At 40.1% G+C, this 19,249-nt stretch overlaps 1 protein-coding gene across 42 annotated transcripts in view; it reads right to left on the reverse strand.

Annotated features, from left to right (window-relative positions):
- MYCBP2 (MYC binding protein 2) overlaps window positions 1-19,249 on the reverse strand; it is a 145,150-nt gene that overhangs the window by 110,536 nt on the left and 15,365 nt on the right. For 41 of the 42 annotated variants that reach the window (XM_083500972.1, XM_083500967.1, XM_083500957.1 and 38 more), the window contains exons 3-15: window positions 17,814-18,029; window positions 17,536-17,689; window positions 14,464-14,660; window positions 12,636-12,878; window positions 12,314-12,385; window positions 10,906-11,002; window positions 9,328-9,401; window positions 7,155-7,293; window positions 6,615-6,691; window positions 5,435-5,639; window positions 4,291-4,455; window positions 3,692-3,850; window positions 1,535-1,739 (exon numbers count right to left, since the gene is read on the reverse strand). In XM_083500972.1, the coding sequence (XP_083357098.1) occupies window positions 1,535-1,739; window positions 3,692-3,850; window positions 4,291-4,455; window positions 5,435-5,639; window positions 6,615-6,691; window positions 7,155-7,293; window positions 9,328-9,401; window positions 10,906-11,002; window positions 12,314-12,385; window positions 12,636-12,878; window positions 14,464-14,660; window positions 17,536-17,689; window positions 17,814-18,029 (2,003 nt within the window). Of the gene's footprint in view, window positions 1-1,534; window positions 1,740-3,691; window positions 3,851-4,290; window positions 4,456-5,434; window positions 5,640-6,614; window positions 6,692-7,154; window positions 7,294-9,327; window positions 9,402-10,905; window positions 11,003-12,313; window positions 12,386-12,635; window positions 12,879-14,463; window positions 17,081-17,410; window positions 17,690-17,813; window positions 18,030-19,249 lie in introns of all 42 variants that reach the window. The other variant, XM_083500971.1, reaches the window with a different exon arrangement.

Here is a 19,249-nt window from a genome sequence, read left to right on the forward strand (position 1 = left end):
TTCCGGAGGTACATTCTTAACCTGAAACTGTTCTTAACCTGAAGCACCACTTTAGCTAATGGGGCCTCCCACTGCCACCGCACGAATTCTGTTTTCATCCTGAAGCAAAGTTCTTAACCCGAGGTACTATTTCTGGGTTAGCGGAGTCTGTAACCTGAAGTGGCTGTAACCTGAAGCGTATGTAACCCGAGGTACCACTGTATATTAAAAACTTCCCTAAACAGGGCTGCCTTCAGATGTCTTTTAAAGATAAGATAGCTACTTATTGCCTTCAGATCTGGTGGGAGGGTTTCCACAGGGTGGGCGCCACTACCGAGAAGGCCCTCTGTCTGGTTCCCTGTAACCTCACTTCTCGCAATGAGGGAACCGCCAGAAGGCCCTCGGTGCTGGATCTCAGTGTCCAGGCTAAAGACCAGAGAGGCGTAGAGACTAGGTATGTGCCTAATATTCATGAAGACTCCATCACTAAGAGTCTTAATCGCTCTCCCTTCCTTACCCAGGTGATGCAGCCAGGCAACACTACTACTGGGGGAGAGAAAGGGGAACCTTGACTGCTCTGTGCAACTCCACTAGCTGGCTGTGGAAGGCTGGAGCTGCTTCGGCTACATTGGAGGGGGCAGCAAGCGCTCCAGCCCACTCCTTCCTCTACACAGCCAGGCTCGGCTTCATGTCACCTTTCATCCTGCCCTGTTCCAGTGACCACACTCACGGACAGCCAGCTGCAGGCACTGGCCAAAAAGGCAGGGAGAATCAGCAGCAGAAGCAGGCTCACCCTGCACAATTGAATTCAGGGCACAGAAATCGAGGCAGGGGGTTGGGCAAGCAAAGTGAGCATGGAGGCAGAGCCCCCAAGTCCCTAAATATAGAGCTAATTGGTTTTTAAACAGCATAGCTCTGAAAATAAGATTCCTGAGAAAAATGGAAGATCAAAGCTATGCAAATGTGGAGGTAGCTATGTTTGGCTCTATCTGCAAATATAGGATTCTTTTGTTCATGGCAGCCTTTTGATTCATTCAAAGAATCCCATTGACAGAAAGGGGAGGTAGCAATTTTAACCAATTTTCCTGCTCCACCCACCCACGTGCTGGAGCATCTACCAATCCTCAAGAGCAGATTCCTGGAGGATACAGTGGACTGGAGGGGGAAATCAGCAGAAACCACACACACCATTTACCGAGGGAAACAAAGTTAGATCCAAGTAAAAACATTTGCAATGCATGTGTTTTTGGTGAATTTTACAGGTATCTGCTGCATGTTAAAACTCAGGTCTTCCCGCTTTTCAAAACAGTGTCATCCAGCACACATATTGGCCTAACTATTAACCAGAAAACAATACATTCCAATCTGTCAAATGAACACAGCTATAAGCAATTCAGAATTTCTTCTTAGAAAAAAAAGCTATTCTTAAAAAAAAAAAAAAAACATATATGGGTATGCTTTCTTTCACTGAATAGTATTGGGGGGGGTAGTCCCCTACATAAATTTACATATAAATAAAGTATTGTTCAGCTACATATTAGGCATTTTTACTTACCCTCCGGGAACCCTGTCAGGACGTCCGCTGCTAACGCAACTTGCTCCATAGCCTGTGCAGTCCCCACAAACGGTGCACACCATACATTGTTCCAGCTTCCATTTATGCATGCCTGGTGGACACATCATGGATTTCTCATCTTTTTCATCTAGCTCTTCTTCTAAATCTTCATCCATTGCTGTCGCCATGTTCTCCACTCCAAAACCTGAGAGAAAACAACCATTAACAGATCTGGCAAGGCAAGGCAGCACAGCAGTACAGAAATCACATGGGAAAACTATGTTTGGAGAGCAGGACCGTATTTTTTGCTCTATAAGACTCACTTTTTCCCTCCTAAAAAGTAAGGGGAAATGTGTGTGCGTCTTATGGAGTGAATGCAGGCTGCGCGGCTATCCCAGAAGCCAGAACAGCAAGAGGGATCGCTGCTTTCACTGCACAGCGATCCCTCTTGTTGTTCTGGCATCTGCAATTCAGAATATTTTTTTTCTTGTTTTCCTCTTCCAAAAACTAGGTGCGTCTTATGGTCTGCTGCGTCTTATAGAGCGAAAAATACGGTAATTTTAAGTGCGTCTATGAGGTCTAGCTAAAGCTGTAGTTAATGTAACACACACTACGTTGCATTGCCTTTGAAAAGTGATCAAAAATGTCAACAAGCGCAAAGACATGCAGCCAAATTGTTGACCAGGGCTAGGTATAGAGAGCAAGCTATCTGAAAGACCATATTCCCTCAGATGAACAAGTCCAGTTTCTGAGATCTTCAGGGGAGGGTCTTCTTTCAATTCTACCACCTTCACAGGCACACTTGGTATGGGTGTGGGACAGGGCCTTCTCAGTGGCTGCTCCCAGACTCCTTCCCTAGAGAAGTTAGACTGGCTCCTTCCTTGCTGTCCTTCTGCCGGCAGGTTAAGATCTTCTTGTTCCAATGGGCTTTGCTTTTAATGAAAGGGCTGGTGCCAAACTGTTTGCATTCTGATTATCTGTAAGTTTTTAATAGATCTTTTATATTTATATATAGTTTTAATTTTATAAATGTTTAAGTGTTTTTTATTATTGTTTTTTGCCTCCTATATTTTTTAGCCTTTCCTATTTTATCTATAAGACGCCTTGAATCCCTGTCAGGGAAAAAGGTGGCATATAAATAAATAAATATAATAAGAATAAAATTAAAAACTTTCCTAATGTACAACTATGACACAAAAAACTCAGCCATTCTAAAGCAACTATGTATTGTGGTTTGAATGGCTGGGAAAGAGCCATGGCAAACCTCGGGCACTTGAATTCCTCTTTCCCTTCCTAATCTTGGTGCATTAGAGGGGAGGAGTGAGATTTTGGTTTCAGCTCTGATTAACCTGCAGTTCCCCATTAAATACACACTTTGGGAGCTATGGTTTATTCTAACACTAGCTCAACACGCCAAACCATGCCTTTATCCTGCTTTGTTCAGCATAACCAGATTTAGAAGAAGTTTGGGTTCCTAAAGTTCATGCATAATGGAAATACGATTTAGTCAAAACTGAGAACACAAGCTTTTATTCCCTAAACCCAGAAATGGAGGAAAGGGGAGAGAGAGTGTACAACTCATTGCAGAGAGATCCATACAATCTAAACCTAGGTTCAGATGAAGGGTGGGAAACCTCAGACTCAGGGGCCAAATGTGGCTTTACAAACCTCTCTACCCAGCCTTTGGGATTCTCAACTGCCCCTGTTCCCTCTCGTTGGCTTTGCCCTCTTTGGCTAGCTGGAAAGTGTATTTGAACTGTGGTAAGACCTCTTGTTTGCCTGACTGGAACATAAAGGTACTGAGGGGAGGCATGCACATAGAAGCTGACACAAATGTGTAAAATTCAGGCTCTTAAGGACTGTAACAGATGCTATCTTTACATTTTGAATACTACTGTACCGAAGCTGCTCAGATTAAGGAGCATAAATAATGGAAATGATATTATAAGCAGGACAGGTATTGCATCTACTACAGGCAAGGTGGAAAGAAAGCTGCTGATTAATACAAAACATGAATAGCCTGAATTTTTATAAAGGAAGCATGCAGTATTAAAGAGAAATAGTATAGCAAGCATCAAAAAGTGAGATGGAAGAGATGGTGATAGAGAAAAATCGTTCTTGACAATGAAGCACCACAAGACAGAAAATAATACTGACTTTTTCCTCCCTGATTCATGGAGCCAGTGTCTCGTCCACATTGTCCTTTGTTATTCACTCCAAATGTCCAGACTTCTCCATTCTTCATCAGCACACAAGTATGAGCTTTGCCCATGGCTACCTGAGTTGCAAAGTGGCCTTTCAAATCTGTTACTAAACCTGAAAGATAAACACACATCTGAGTGGCAAACATTCCCTTGCTGTGAAATATATATGCACTGTAACTCAGATGTAGAAGGACAAGAAGCTATTAAGACCAAAAGCAACAGCCAGCTAATATACCCTGATTAGGCCCAATCAATATGTCAAAGTTGGGATATACTAGCTTATTCTAATAGGCCATTTTCTTACCTATAGTTTTTGGATTCCCACCCCCAACAATGGACCAACACCTACTAATAATGTCTGTTTCTACCAAGGAGGAATAACAGCTCAACAGCACAAATGCTAACACAACAATGAAAATAAAACTAATTTCACACAGCATCACAACATAACCCCTCTGCAAGTAATTTCAACTGGACAGCTACATATATAGTACAAACTATTTCTCTTTATCAAGTCAATTGTTCTTTAAAACATCTACAATATCAACTTACTTGTGCCATCAGAGTAAATTGCGTCCTTTCCAAACATGTATAGTTCTCCATCTTTTGAAATAACTGAACTACTCCCGTTATTGCATGCTGTATATACCACAATTTTCCCTTCCATTTTGATAATCTTTTTGGGCTTATACGGCTTAGACTGCCGCCTACTTTTGGCTTAAAAAGAAGGGGAAAGTGTTACATTAGAAAATCTAAGATTTAACATGAAGCTAAGGAAATAAATGGTAACATGATTGAAAATCTAAGCTATTTATACATACAAAAAAGGAAGATAGTGGATATCCATTATACTTCTACCTTTTGTATTTCTGCATATTCAAAGTCAAAACTGAAAGAATTAGCACTGTCATCATGATACTATGAAGAGCTCTATGCTTTCTTCCATTTTCAGAGAGGCATGCAAAGCAGTACACATATATGAGGATTCAAATCAACAGCATATAAACGGCTAAGGTTTTTTTTAGAAAACTTCCAGGCACAAAGCAAACAATGTTATCACTGTGACCTATTAACTGCAAATCCTGTTCAAAATGTCTCAAAGCAAACATATCAAAGCAAGTCCACCCCATACACACAAATAGCATAAAAATGTACACACAACACTGTGTTTCTAACACTATTGTACAATACACACATAATGTCCGGCAAGGGGGAGGGGAGATAAAAAGTTAGTCCTACCAAGAGCAGACCCACTAAAATCAAGGAACTAAATGGGTCTACTCTGAGTATGACTTTGTTGCATATATTCCAAGGACTAGGAGGTGAAAGGTTAAGGTGAGACTTGAAGATAATTTTTTAAATGTTGCTTCCAAGTTGTATAATAAGAATCAGGGATGAAAATATATTATGCTGTTTTCTATAGAAAACACACAAAATGATGATCACACCACTAGATGTGCTTCTACTTGAGCTACTTGCAGTATCGTTCAGAAAATAAATTTCCACCTGATTTTTTTTCTTTATTCACAGGAGGAACACTTCAATGTTTGGAGAGCACAAATTGTGATATCACCCAGGTGAAAAAGGACTATGAATCCTAACACAAAGAACCAGAAATTAAGAAAGCACTCATTCAAACTTTGGAACATCTCTCTAATGGTTGTTAATGCAGGCATCACAAACGCCCCAAACCTACTTGATTCTCCATCTTCTCCTTTACTTGCTGAGCCTGTGAAAAATATGCTTCCGTCCTCCGCAACAAGTAAAGCATGCGAGCCATCATGCCCAACTGAGAACTGAACAATCTTTGGAGATTTGGTGATCGGCAGCTCAACCCACTTCCCTGCTGAAGGACCACCTTGTTTTATTCCAAGGCTCTGGTATTTGCCAGTATAATAAATCTGAAGGGGAGGCAAGACACTAACATTAGTTCAATCATAACATTCAATCAATGTAAAAAAAGAAAGAGAAAAGCAGTTTGACAAATTTCTAAGTGCGTATGTTAATTTTACTCAAAGCCAGTTTGCAATGAATGAAGTTTTACTTACAAAACTATGAAAAACACTGAGAACCATTGCTACACACTAATACATTACCTCATCAGGTTGCTCTTTTCTTTAAGTATATAGAGGAACTTTCACAAAGGAAACCATTGTTCTACCCAGACACCCATCGTTCTGCCCGGGAACTGAGGTCCAGCGCCAAGGGCCTTCTGGCGGTTCCCTCACTGCGAGAAGCCAAGTTACAGGGAACCAGGCAGAGGGCCTTCTCGGTAGTGGCACCCTCATGTGGAACGCCCTCCCACCAGATGTCAAAGAGAAGAACTACCAGACTTTTAAAAGACATCTGAACCAGCCCTGTTTAGGGAAGCTTTTAATGTTTGATGTATTACAGTATTTTAATATTGTTTTGGAAGCCGTCTAGAGTGTCTGGGGAAGCCCTGCCAAATGGGTGGGGTATAAATAAATTATTATTATTATTATTATTATTATTATTATTATTATTATTATTATATAAAGCAATTCAGCAAAGAGTGAATCACAATCCACACAATGCCATGTAACTTTTTTCTCTTTTGGAAAATGCAGCTGGGCAGGCTGAAGTGGAAGTCCCACATAGGGTGTATGTGGGTATTATCTAACTTCTCATCTGGTACTTTTCCCTGCTAAAAAATAACCCCTCTCCTTTTGCTAGCCTTCCTCTGCAGACTAAAGCCTGAATGTCTGGATTCAGAAAAGAAAACGCTGAAGAAAGGCTACTTACAATTCATTGAGAATCACATACAGTTTGGCCCACATATAACATTGTGCCCAGCTCCCAAACAGCACTATTGCAAGCCAAGGGGAGTTGGGTTAACACAAAAGTGTTTCAAATACCTTTCCACTAGCCGTTTTCATTAGTGCAAATTCTCTTCCTGCACCTAGAACAGCTGACTCTTCATCAAACCCTGTACCTACAAACACAAAGCTGCTATTAGCTATCAATGCTTTTCAAACACAGGTGTTTTCAGTGTCAAATTCAAACATTCCATGGGCTCAGTTTTGTGCAACTGGCGTCCATTCAAATGTTCAAGTACAAACATCTTACACAAAATATTGTGTCATTTCAAACACAACTCCTGGGCAGGAAATAGTGAAACACACTCTATTACACTACGATTACAAACAAATACTACATTGGAGGATAAAAATAATTGGTTAGTTTAAAAAAAAACCCTGACAAATAATTGAGAATTGTGGAAACAATGGTACCACTGACCCACATAGGGTAAATAATTTGTGAATCAAACCTATCACTTATTTTTTCAGCTTTAAAGCATGTTTCCCTTTTGGATGCTTCTTCATACTGAATCAAACTATCATGCTCTCTGCAATTTATTAAACATGGAACAGGAAAATAGAGAAATGATTCCTTACTGATAATGTGCATGTCTTTCTCCAGATCAAATAATGAGATACCACATGCGTGTAAGCATTTTCGTGCAAGCTTAAGCTGCAGTTCTTGTTGTAGCACCGGCTCAGTACTTGTTGCAAATATTCGAACTACAAAACCATCCTGCAACAAATAACAATACAATATTCAACAATTTGAAATAATTATTGCCACAAGATAGAGCAATCTTGTTCTTCCTAGATTGTATTGTGAATCTTTAGCAACTCCTTCATTAAATAAGATATATGCAGGGTCAGATGCTGATTAATATGAATAACGGTGCAAACACAACAAGCAAAAGAACACACATTAGTCCATAACTTAAAGCTTTTTCATATTTGCACATTCCTATCTCCTAACTGCCAATGCAATGTTTAACTCACACACAATATAAGCAAAGCTCATTAAACCATATGAATATCTGCACATCAATTTTGTATGCAGAGAATATTGTTATACATTTGGTTATTAAAAAAAGAAGCAACTGAAAGGTGCTGAAAATAAACAACCAGGTTTAAGTTCCTACAGTCTGAAAATATATGAAGTTCCCTTTTAAATGGCAAAATACTTCCAGTCCTTTGAGTATCAGTTACATTTTGGCATCTAGGTGCTCAGGCAATTAGCAAGAACTGGGAGTTTTCTGCAGCATTTCCCAAGAGTTTAACATGTTAGCTTATTTGTTAGTAAAATAAGGAATCCCACTTTTACTTGATACCTTGCATTTCTAACACTTGCCCTTATCTGAATCCTGCAGAAAGCACAGACCATCTGCTAACGTGACAGATGTGCTGAAATGCTATCAAAAGTATTAGGGTCTTTTACATGCTTTTCACCTACCTTCCCAGGCAAACCTCCTCCCTGCAAACAAGTGAATTGGTGTTTAGGGTATCAAACAAAATATTGGACTTCTTTTGTCATTTGTGTCTTGGAGGGAGGCAAAACAAACCTTCTTTAAGGCAAAACTATAAAAGATGCCAGAAATCCACGTTTAGGTCCCCTGACCTCTTTTTCTTTTCCTAAAAGCAGCTAAGGTAGGTGGATTTGGATTGTGCTGTGGCGTAAGAGAGAGGTGTTCAAACATTTCGCCTTGAAAGTCATTCCCATGAAGGTGTCACTAGCTGCATAAGGGAAGGCATACAGGTAAATTTGAACCTGTATATTTCACCTTCCCAGAGGTAATAGCTGCTCTCATGAAGGAAAAGGATTCCACTCCTCACCCCACATCATCCCCAGCTCTTCAAGAAGTGTAGACAAACCAAGGTAATGAGAAGGAAAGCTGTTTTTAGAACAGCCAAATAAAAGTTTGATTTTAAATGAAATGAAGTTTATACTTTTAATTCCAAACTGATTCAAGGCTCTCTATCAAAGACACTGAGGTAAAGATTTTTTCTAAGTTAAAGTATTACAAATCTGACTTTAAGGTGTTTATTAAAAGCATTTAAAAGGATATAATTAATAATAATAAGAATTCCTTGAATATTTGAAAGGGAAGATATTTTCAAAATGAAATAAAAAACAGAGAGCCAATGAGAATGATTAAGGCACTTAGGATCCTAACATTAAAATGGCATTATTTTCCATAACAGTTAAGTCAAAATAATGCAAACTAGTGTATTTGTTAGAGAAACAGGCCTTCCAATTTTATGCAAGCCGCTGCACTACTCATTTTATAACACTTGCAGCAAAATGTATTCAAAAGCTGAAGAGAGCACAACAGCCCCAAGAAGTATGATGTGGGTGGGAGAGCTAAACTATAACACCAGATGCTCAACATGGATACATGTGCCAACGGGCAAATATTTGGCACTTAAGACAGATGTGCAAGAAGATAAAGAATGGCTAAGTGATAACAGCAAGCAGCACCATACAAACTCAAAATAGTCAGGAGTAATCTCCAATTAAGACGAATAAGTACAAGTCAGACAACATAAAACTTAGAAGCTCCTGAAATTCATTTAAGAAGTCTAGGGGATAGCCATTCTTCCCATGCATTTCTCTTTTAAATATGACAAGAGTATTGTGATGCATATTTTAATGGCATTAAACATGCTAATAATGTGCAATAACTGCAGAGTTTGGAGGCCAGCATTTAGATTATTCAATAAATCATGACAAAAAGTCCTTGAAAACAAATATCAGAGGAGGTATCATACTTACGTCTCTAGAAGCTGCTATCTGATTAATATATTCTCCATCAGTGAAAAGGATGTTTTGCCCTTCAGCCTGGCAATCTGTATAGAACACACCATTATGCAACATCAAGTCACATAAAATACTTTACCCTCCAAATTTCTATAAATGATTCATTGACATAAATAACTCTACACAGATAGAAAATACATCCAAAGTAGCCTTGTTCTCATAATTGCAGCAAACACAACGTAAAATCTTAAGTATTTTATTGATGTATAGAGAAGTTGCCGAAGCTTCGATATATTTTAGCCCATAAATAGAATCCAGATCAATAAGCTATTCTTTTATTGCTTGCTTACATGATAAACGCTGCAATTACAAAAAAGAAACAAAAAGGAAACACCTCCTGATCAACGAAGCAGAGTGTACATATTCAGTGACAATTATGTGCTAGTTAAAACTGACACTTTAACTATTGATAAATTAACATATTGGTAATTTAGATTCAGAACTTTATAGTTAATAGCTGTAAGAAAACAGTGGCTTATTTATGAGTCAACATACCGTGGGCTCCTGGCACAACCATCCACTGAGGGGTTATATTCGGAGTAAGTTTGGGAGCTGCTAAGGAACGGTCTAGGCACACTTCCTTGCATCGGCAGCACAGACTGTCAGGCTGCCTTCACGGCCCCAAGGAACTACTAAGCTTTCAAACTTTGGTGCAGTAATGCCACTGGAGTGCTTTCCACTACCTGCCTCCCACAGTGGAGCCTGCTAGGCTAGGAAGCATGCCATGGGCAAGCTTTCCGAAATCTCAGTCCTTAGTAAGAAAGGCTCTCTGCAAATGGCTACAGCACAACTGCATGCTCATCGGTGGAACTGGGTTTTTTTTTTAAGTACACAGCAAAGCAATATTCAGTGCTGTGCCTTGCAGAGTCAATACACACCAAAGCTACTGAACTTTGTGGATCCAAGGTGGGACAAAGTAGCTCTGATCTTCCAGAGCCCTGAAAAGCAGCACTAGCGTAACACAGAGACATAGCACAGACCTCATTCTGTCATGTAAAAGCCGCTGCTCACTGTCACCTGCTTGCTGTGTTTCTAGGTGTTGGTGTTATCTCACAAGTTGACTGCAGAGCTGTCAGCAGCTTTGACAGCAGACTATGGTCTGTAGCAGCAGATGTGCCATTCCATGAACACTTACACTTTGAGGGAAAGTTTTGGAAAACAATCGTTTGTAGAAAGTTGATACATTGGTTTTGAGAGTTCTTTTTCTTCTTTCACTGGGGAAACCCAGCAGAATGTGTTGTGAATTAATATACCCCTGTGATGCTTAACTGCTAATGTCCATTTAAAAGGCTTTAATTTGCCATGTTGATTCAGTCATGAATCAGGAGACAGACTCTGGTTTGGTCATTTCTGACAGTATCATGATCATTAATGTATTATATCGTTTGTCCAGAATGTGAAGCTTATATCATAAGCAATAAGTTTATCAGTATTTTCAGAAAAACGGAACACACACTATAAAACAAAAATGAAGCAAAACAAGGTCATGCACAACGTAATATTATAAGCAGTCGTAAGAGCCAATCTCCGTACCTGGCAAAGTTACTGTACCATCTTGTTCCAAAGATTCGGGATTGATTCTTATGGCTGTCATGCTATGATTGTTCACATCTCTATATAACAAGTAACCCTACAAAGACATAATGAATAACTGACCATTAAAGTTCCAGAACTGTGTTTGCAGTAACATAAATAAACGCTATTTCCTCTTTTCCTGCTTTACCTGTTTTGAAACTGACTTATCCTTTTATGGAGGGATGTATGCACACTCATTCATGAGTGTATACCACCTTTAACAGATTGCTTTGCTGTTAGTTTGAAGTTTAAGTAGTCATCTTAAATAAGCACAATGCATCATAGGATTCACATGATGCTTGCCAACAGTCCATATTGACAAGATGATGTCATTATATTTGCAGTTCAGTGCGATACGAAGCAATAGGAAGGTAAACAGAACATTTCTATTTATACATCTATCTGGCTTAGAATGTCTTATTCCCAAGAGTAGATAATAAGCAAAAGAAATGTTTGAAGGAAAATATGCTCAGTGGTCCTTCATATTCCAATAGAAACCTGTTCCTTCCCCCAAAAGATATGGAAAAACATCCAGCAGTATTATGAATTAAGGACTTGGCCTACAGATCTCATCTTCCACTGTTCCCCATGATCAAACAACAGTTCAACAAAGATACAATACAGACCATAGAGATAAATGGACAAGAGAATGGAGGTTTTAGTCAAGATATTTGTAACTGGGGAGGGGTGGGCAGTTCAAGATTGCTTCCTGTAACAATTGCAGGATGTTAGACATCTAGCGACATCCTGTACAGTCATACCTTGGGTTACGAATGCTGTGGGTTGTGCGTTTTCAGGTTGCGGACCGCGCCGAACCCGGAAGTATCGGACAGGGTTACTTCCGGGTTTTGGCGCTCCCGCATGCGCAAAGGCACTGAATTGCATCACGTGCGCACGTAGACGCGGCGCTTCAGGCTGCGAATGCTGTGGGTTGCGAACGCGCCTCCCGCACAGATCACGTTCGCAACCCGAGGTGTGACTGTACATATTTTCACTATGCCATAGCAAACATTAGGAGCAAGTAGGAAAAGTACATTTTGCTACCCAGCTCAATTGTTGCCAAGCCATGTGCTTTGATACCTTTTATGGCCATTTTAAAAGTGAACTTTGTCCCACCTCAAGTCCTATACAATATTTTTGGGTAAGTATCAAAAATTGAATATATTCCTATTTTACATAAGCCACCATGTATATTTTAAAGTTTAATTTTATATTTTAGAATTATAAGCTCAAATTATATTACTTTCTTTCCATTTACACCAATGGATTTATAATGAATTATACAGTGTTTGGTCCAATTTAGCCTACATTATAGCTCATTCAATTTAATATTAATTTCTTGTATTTGATTTCAAATTCCGCCTACCTGAGCATAACCCAACCAAGACTTCTTCTCTCTTCTATTTTTGATGCGAGATGTAGAGTTGTATATATGACCCTGCAATTTAATACAATTGTTGAAGATACCCATCTATAAAGCAGTCATACAAAAAAAGCAACATTTTAAAAACGAGTTGGTAAACTGTGGACAATTCTTTGTCCGATGCACCTTCATGTCCAGATGTTCAATACATCTGGGCTCCTTTGGGAGGAAGGGCAGGATATAAATTTGATGAAAAAATAGAAATAAGTTTTACTCATTTAAAAACAGATTCATGAAAACTGTTCAAGCTCAAAATGTAAATTACCCTGACTGTCCCACTGTAGCCAGAGCCGATTTTGTACAGTCCATCTTTGCATAATAAATACAAAAAGTAACCATCACTCTGAAGGAGACACTGGTCATCTTCATCTACAGAGATTTCCTTTAAAGACCACTTGTGCATCAGGGCAGCTTTCTTAATCCCATTGCTAAACCAATCTTGGATTTGTATTTTGCCCACCAAAACAGCTTGTACACTCCTCTGGAGGGAATTCAATATAGTTGGCACCTAAACAGGGGGAAAGATAACCACTGTCACTTACTTGAAAACTTTAAATCACCAATCCTAAAAATGGAAAACAACAACATAGCGCAGTTACCTGAAAGTTAATACTAAATGATATAGACTCTACGATAGTTCATTCAACACCTAACCTACCTTATGGAAATGGATTTTGCCTAGCATCAGGGAAAGTTGTTCCAAGTGACAACTTGAGTTAGTCTGTAGCATGTACTGCAAATGACTACTTATTTTTCTGCTATAAGCAGTTGTCTTTCATGAGAATGAACACTGGCTTGGATCCAAAGGCTTCTTGTGTGAGCCAAAGGGCACTTCCGCCAAAGGCGGTCTCATCGAATTCTTCCAAATTCCCTAACCTGCTTCAGTCCCCCATACCCCTTCTATATAGTCCCTCAGTGGCTCGTGTGGGAAGGATTCAAGGGGTTGGAGTGAAGCCAGGAAACCCCCACTGAATGAGCAGACACTGTTCACTCTTCTCTGGATCTAACCCATAAGACACATACACGTTATTCCTCCCTTTCACAAAACTATTTACATTCAAATCTTCAATGTGTTTCACTTGAAAGTTCCACAGAGTTTGAGGGTAATTTCATTCTTGTTACTGTAATTATGCTTAAGGTCAAGGAGAGGTGCCTAGCTGGAAAATAGAGGTATTTATCTTATGGTGCTCTTTAGTAGTTGTATAAGAAACAAAAAATGCAAGTTCTCAGAAACCTTTACAATCTGAAAGCTTCAAAGAGCAGCTTCAGATTTTATAAGCAGGAGTGAGAAAGAGATGCACACGTAAATGGCACTTCTGCTTTTTCTGATAACTAAATAAGGAATACATAATGGGAGATAGGGACAAGCTTCAGGTGGGTCACAGCCTAAACCTCCCGCTTATGTAATTTCTCCTGTGGCTGTAACAAGAAAAGGGTAAAAGTAAAGCACAAAACATCTACTAGTGAGCATTTCTCACCGTGCCTAAGGTTGCTCTGAGAATCTCAAGAATGTGGGTTTCCAGAAAACAAAAGCCTGAAATGGCAAGGTCAAACAAGGAAGCAAATACTTAGAAGCCCATATTTATTACAGCTGGGATCCAAAGGGATGCTCAGTCAGAGGTTTTTTATTTTTTCCCTTTGAGTGGCAGACCCACCATTCCACAAGCCACTTTTCAAACCTTGGTTTGCTTTCGAAAAACAGAAGTACAAAGCTTCCTTGGACAACTGGAACCAATTGTGTTTTTCTTTGGATCCAGTGCAATGCATTTCAACTAAAGACTTATATTACAATTCCTCAAGGAAAGGTTTCAGGTATTTTACTCCAAACACATTTCAGAATAACATGACAAATACTTGTCAAACATAACGCATGTGCTGCATCCATGAAAAGGGCAAGCTCTATTAGGCCAATTGCAGTGAACTCCAAACTACTACCACCTGTGGCCTGTTGTCTCAAGATATTTCTAATGCAATCCTTAGCACTCAAGTTGGCCATCTCTGATTTGGGAAGCATCAAGCAATTTATTGGGATCAGAGACAGATACAGATGCATGCCATCAGCCAACATAATAATCCAAATTTTGATCAAAGACCTGGATAGTTTGACAAGCGTGGCTCCCATTGTTGGTAAGGATAGCGGAGATTGCCTGAAGTGTTCGTCCCGTTTCTCCCCATGCAGCTACAAGACTGAAGAGGCAAGCGCATGAAAGTGCTGTCAAAGACTGACCAGTACTGTCATTCATTCCAGTACTCCGAACAGTGATTTCTAGAAGAAGCTGGAACAGAGACTCTAAAGATAGAACAAAGAGTTATTTACACAAAAGCAGAGTCATCACAAACGATAACTAATACCGATTCAAGAAGTACTGTTATGATAACCTGCCATTAGCATCCATGCTCTTGTGAACTCCTGTTTGGTATTGCATGATGCTATCTTGCTCACAATAATCCAGTCTTAAAGACTCTGCAACGACTGTTCACTATAGGGCCCAATTCAATGCATTAGCAATCATTTATAAAGCCCTGAACAGCTTGGGGACCAGACATCTGCAGGAACACCTCCTCCATTGCAACTCAATCCTTTAAGAGCAACTGAGGGGGAGGTAACATAGTCCCTATTAGGGTTCGGGAGGAAGAGACACGTAAAAGGGCCGGCTCTTGTTTTCTGGGGCCCTGACTCTGGAATTATCTTCCCTTAGAGGTACACCTGTCAGCCTCGTTGTTGTCCTTCAGATGTCAATTCAAGATATTTATATCTTCCCATACTTTTGTAGTTTGACCATGGGATGTTTAATCCTCAGCAACAATATTTGAATCAGTGTTTTAATGAGTTATTAATATTACTTTTTAGTAATGTGCTTTTACTGCTTGTGTTATGAATTTTGTACGTTTGTTGCGCATCAACCTACGTTCCTTTGGGGGAAGGGTGATTTATAAATACAGTTAATAAAATAGACAAGTAAATAAATAAGTAGCAGTTAATGCCTTGCAAGATAGGAGCTTTATTGGAAAAGTGAAAGAGCAACAATGCTGATGATTGCCCTGGATCCTTAAAAAAATTAACACTGCTCACTGAAATTATTTTTAAATAAATTGGAATCCATGCAGCATCAGAAAGAACTCAGATCCTCAACTGTTCAACCCAAAGTCTGGAGAATACTCAATGGTTAAAGGATATGCAAGACACATAATACTGTGTTCAATGTCACTGACATACATCTATCTGACAAGAGGTTTTCTGCCTTTCAAGCAGAACCACTCAGTTCACAGCAAAATGCTTGGAAATAGTCATCCAATCACTCAAAACATGTTGCCTTACTACTTTGGCTGTGGAGAATGAAACTTGTAATACAGTAATATCTCCGCAAACGTCCGCCTTGTCTAGCATCCATTCCGGCAAACGTCCGCAGCAAACCCGGAAGTACCGAAACGGGTTACTTCCGGGTTTGCAGCTTGCGCATGTGCAGAGGCGCTAAATCATGCTTTGTGCACAGAAGCACAAACCGCTCCGTGTGCGTGTGCAGACACGACACTTTGCCCTGAGTCCTTTTCGGCTAGCGGCCGGGGTTCCGGAACGGATCCCGGCTGCAAAGTGAGGTACAACTGTAACAGATACTATAACAGATTTGTTGATATAGCATGCAAGAGTCCATGTTTTATATGTTTCAGCACTTATTTCTGTCCCATGCCCCAAATGAAATAAATAAACATTAGCCCTATTTCTATCATACAATGAGCACAGAAGGAGAGAGAGAGAGAGAGAGAGAGAGAGAGAGAGAGAGAGAACTGGTTAAAGAAAAGGTGGAAAATAAAAAAAAAAATAACTTGCTATTTTTAGAATTTCCCCCAACCCTCCAGAACAGATGCGCGTGGGGGGTGTCAGGGGATGGGGAAGAAAGGAAAACGTTCTGCAGCATTAGCAGAAGGTGGGATAGCTCAGTTGGTAGAGCACGAGACTCTTAACCTCAGGGTTTTCAGTTCAAGTCCCATGCTAGGCAAAGATTCCTGCATTTGCAGAGGGTTGATGACCCTTGCCATCCTTTCCAACTCTACAATTCTATGATTCTAAGTCATTCTGCTCACACAATGACTTTGCTGGATTCAACCCAGAAACAATTATCAGTGACCACTACGTGGGTGATGTGGTGTAAAATTGGCTTAAATGCCCTTCTATTGAAGCAGTTTGGCATTAGGTTTTCTCCCTCCACCCCTCCCTCTCCAGCATGAAACACTCATAAAGCTAAAATAGTTTTAAAATTGTTTCCAATGTAATGAAGATCACACTGGTCTACTTGTATATACGTGGCAAAGTGAAAAAATTTTAACGTGGTTGCTGAATTATCTTTAAAAGCAGTTGCTCATAACGCTGCAAATCAATTTTTTACACTTCATACAATTAGCAATGTTAAAAATCAGTTTCTGTTAAATTACCCTTATGTTACCCAATTATTCTGCAAATACATTTGGAGAAAATCTTAGCAGAACAAAGACAATATGATTGCCAGCAGAAAACTCTGAAAACATTCATAATCATGCAGGGCTACACTGATGTTGTAATCTCCTTATACGATTCTGAATCATTTCACCTGTTGTTTCTTTTTCCTCTTTAGCTGTTATTCTTACTTGTATTTTTAATTGTTTGCACTGGGCTATAAGCAGCTTTGATCATTTCAAGGAAAGGCAGGGTAAAAAATATTTCAAATAAAATAACTAAATACAGTGGTGCCTCGCAAGACGAAAAGAATCCGTTCTGTGATTCTCTTCGTCTAGCGGTTTTTTCGTCTTGCGAAGCAAGCCCATTGACGGATTAGCGGATTAGCGCTATTAGCGGCTTTTAGCGGCTTATCGGATCAGCTGATAAGCGGCTTAGCGGCTTAGAAAAAAGGGGGGAAAGGGGGGGGGAACCGCAGGAACTCGCAAGACATTTTCGTCTTGCGAAGCAAGCCCATAGGAGATTCGTTTTGCGAAGCACCTCCAAAACGGAAAACTCTTTCGTCTAGCGAGTTTTCCGTCTTGCGAGGCATTCGTCTTGCGGGGCACCACTGTAAATACTCCCTGTGAGCTACCAGATATACATACCATAAATTGTGATTTAAAGCTTTATCAATATTTCCCTGTTACTGTTTTGTCTGAAAAATGAGAAATTAAATTGCAGGAAACATTACCTAGAACTTCAGGAGGTTCTGACTGGAGACCTTCTGGTTGCTGGCCTTGAAGAACATTCAAAAGGGCCTGCAGACTTCTCAAACAGAGAGATGGGTGAGAAAACCTTGTCTCCTTGATAAGTTCAAACACTTCACAGAGTCCAACTTCAATTATCTAAAACACAACACAGTAAGTCCCGTTACAGAGAGATGCTTTGAGTTCTGTACTACAGAACATGTCAAAGACAATTATTATGCCTTTTACATGGGAGCTTGACGTGGTCAGCAGGGTTACTTGCCTTTGGAAGCTTGATAGGCGGCTCCTTAGCCTCCTCCTCTTCCTCACTGTCTGAATCACCACTCTGCACCATGTTTTTGGAAGCCAAGGCTACAGAGGTCTCCCTTTTTTGCCACTCCAGAACACAATGCCGCACATTGCAGTAGACGTTGAAAGCTGAAGGGTTGCTGTGAAGCTTGATGTCTGGTATGGTTACCATACTATCCAGGTTTTCACTCTGATTAAAAAAAGAAAGACGTTTTCTTGCAGTCAACAGGTCAGCATAATCTTCATGTTGTATTAGAGAGGCATTCATCAAAACCACATTCTTTTGACAAGTCACCTATATTTGCCAAAGGGATAGGGAGTTATCCTTTTTACTCAAAGGAAAGCAAAAAAAAAAAAAGGAGAGAACAAGGATGACCCATTTAAAAACTGAGAATCACAATGGGGAAACCCAGCCAGATGGGTGGGGTATAAATAAGTTGTTGTTGTTGTTGTTGTACCAAAATCATGAACGTAAACGGGGGATTTCTTAATCAAATATTGTTGCACTATATCTTCTCTTGGTAGAAGCATGAGACAAATCACAATTGAGAGAACTTTTCTTCTTTCTTATTTAGCCTCCCTGCAGGAATTACCTATAAATTAACTGCTGCAAGGATGCCAAACTGTAACACAGTATGAGTTCACTCATTAAGCGGATTTCACAGCTGATTTCTCCAGGGGCATGGCACCAAAAAGACTTGTGTCAAACAGCTGCAGCAGTTTTTAATTAAGGACAGAAAGGATGCCCACCTGCTATTGCAGCCCACAGTATCCCCTCTCCCATCACCTCCCACTGCTGTCATGGAGTTTGCAACTGGTAAAGGTGCATTGTCTTCAATTAGCAAAAGGTTTCACACGTTACAATATTTGCCGCAGCTAAAGTGATGGTACAGGTGCTGTTTGCTGCAGTAAATGTATGAAGGGTACATGAAGGGCAGGTGCAGATCCTAAATACTCTGAGGCATGTGCCAAGGAGCACCACTTGGCTGCCACTTCCTGGCATGCATCCACTGTATACATCGGATGAGTGGCTACCCTTCGTATCTTAACATGTTGCTTTTTTCTGGAAAAATACTGAGCCAGTGTAACATACAGTGGTTACAGATGCTTCAGGTTACAGACGCTTCAGGTTACAGACTCCGCTAGCCCAGAAATAGTACCTCGGGTTAAAAACTTTGCTTCAGGATGAGAACAGAAATTGTGCTCCGGCAGCGCGGCAGCAGCGGGAAGCCCCATTAGCTAAAGTGGAGCTTCAGGTTAAGAACAGTTTCAGGTTAAGAACGGACCTCCGGAACGAATTAAGTACTTAATCCGAGGTACCCCTGTAGTGGCAAAAAGGCTGAGCTACAAATTCGGAAGTCCTTGGTTCCAATCTCACTTTTGCCATGACCCTTGGCAAGGAGAGTGCAG

Source organism: Podarcis liolepis (assembly GCF_965112155.1).
Source record: "Podarcis liolepis genome assembly, chromosome: 4".
Lineage (NCBI taxonomy): Eukaryota > Metazoa > Chordata > Lepidosauria > Squamata > Lacertidae > Podarcis > Podarcis liolepis.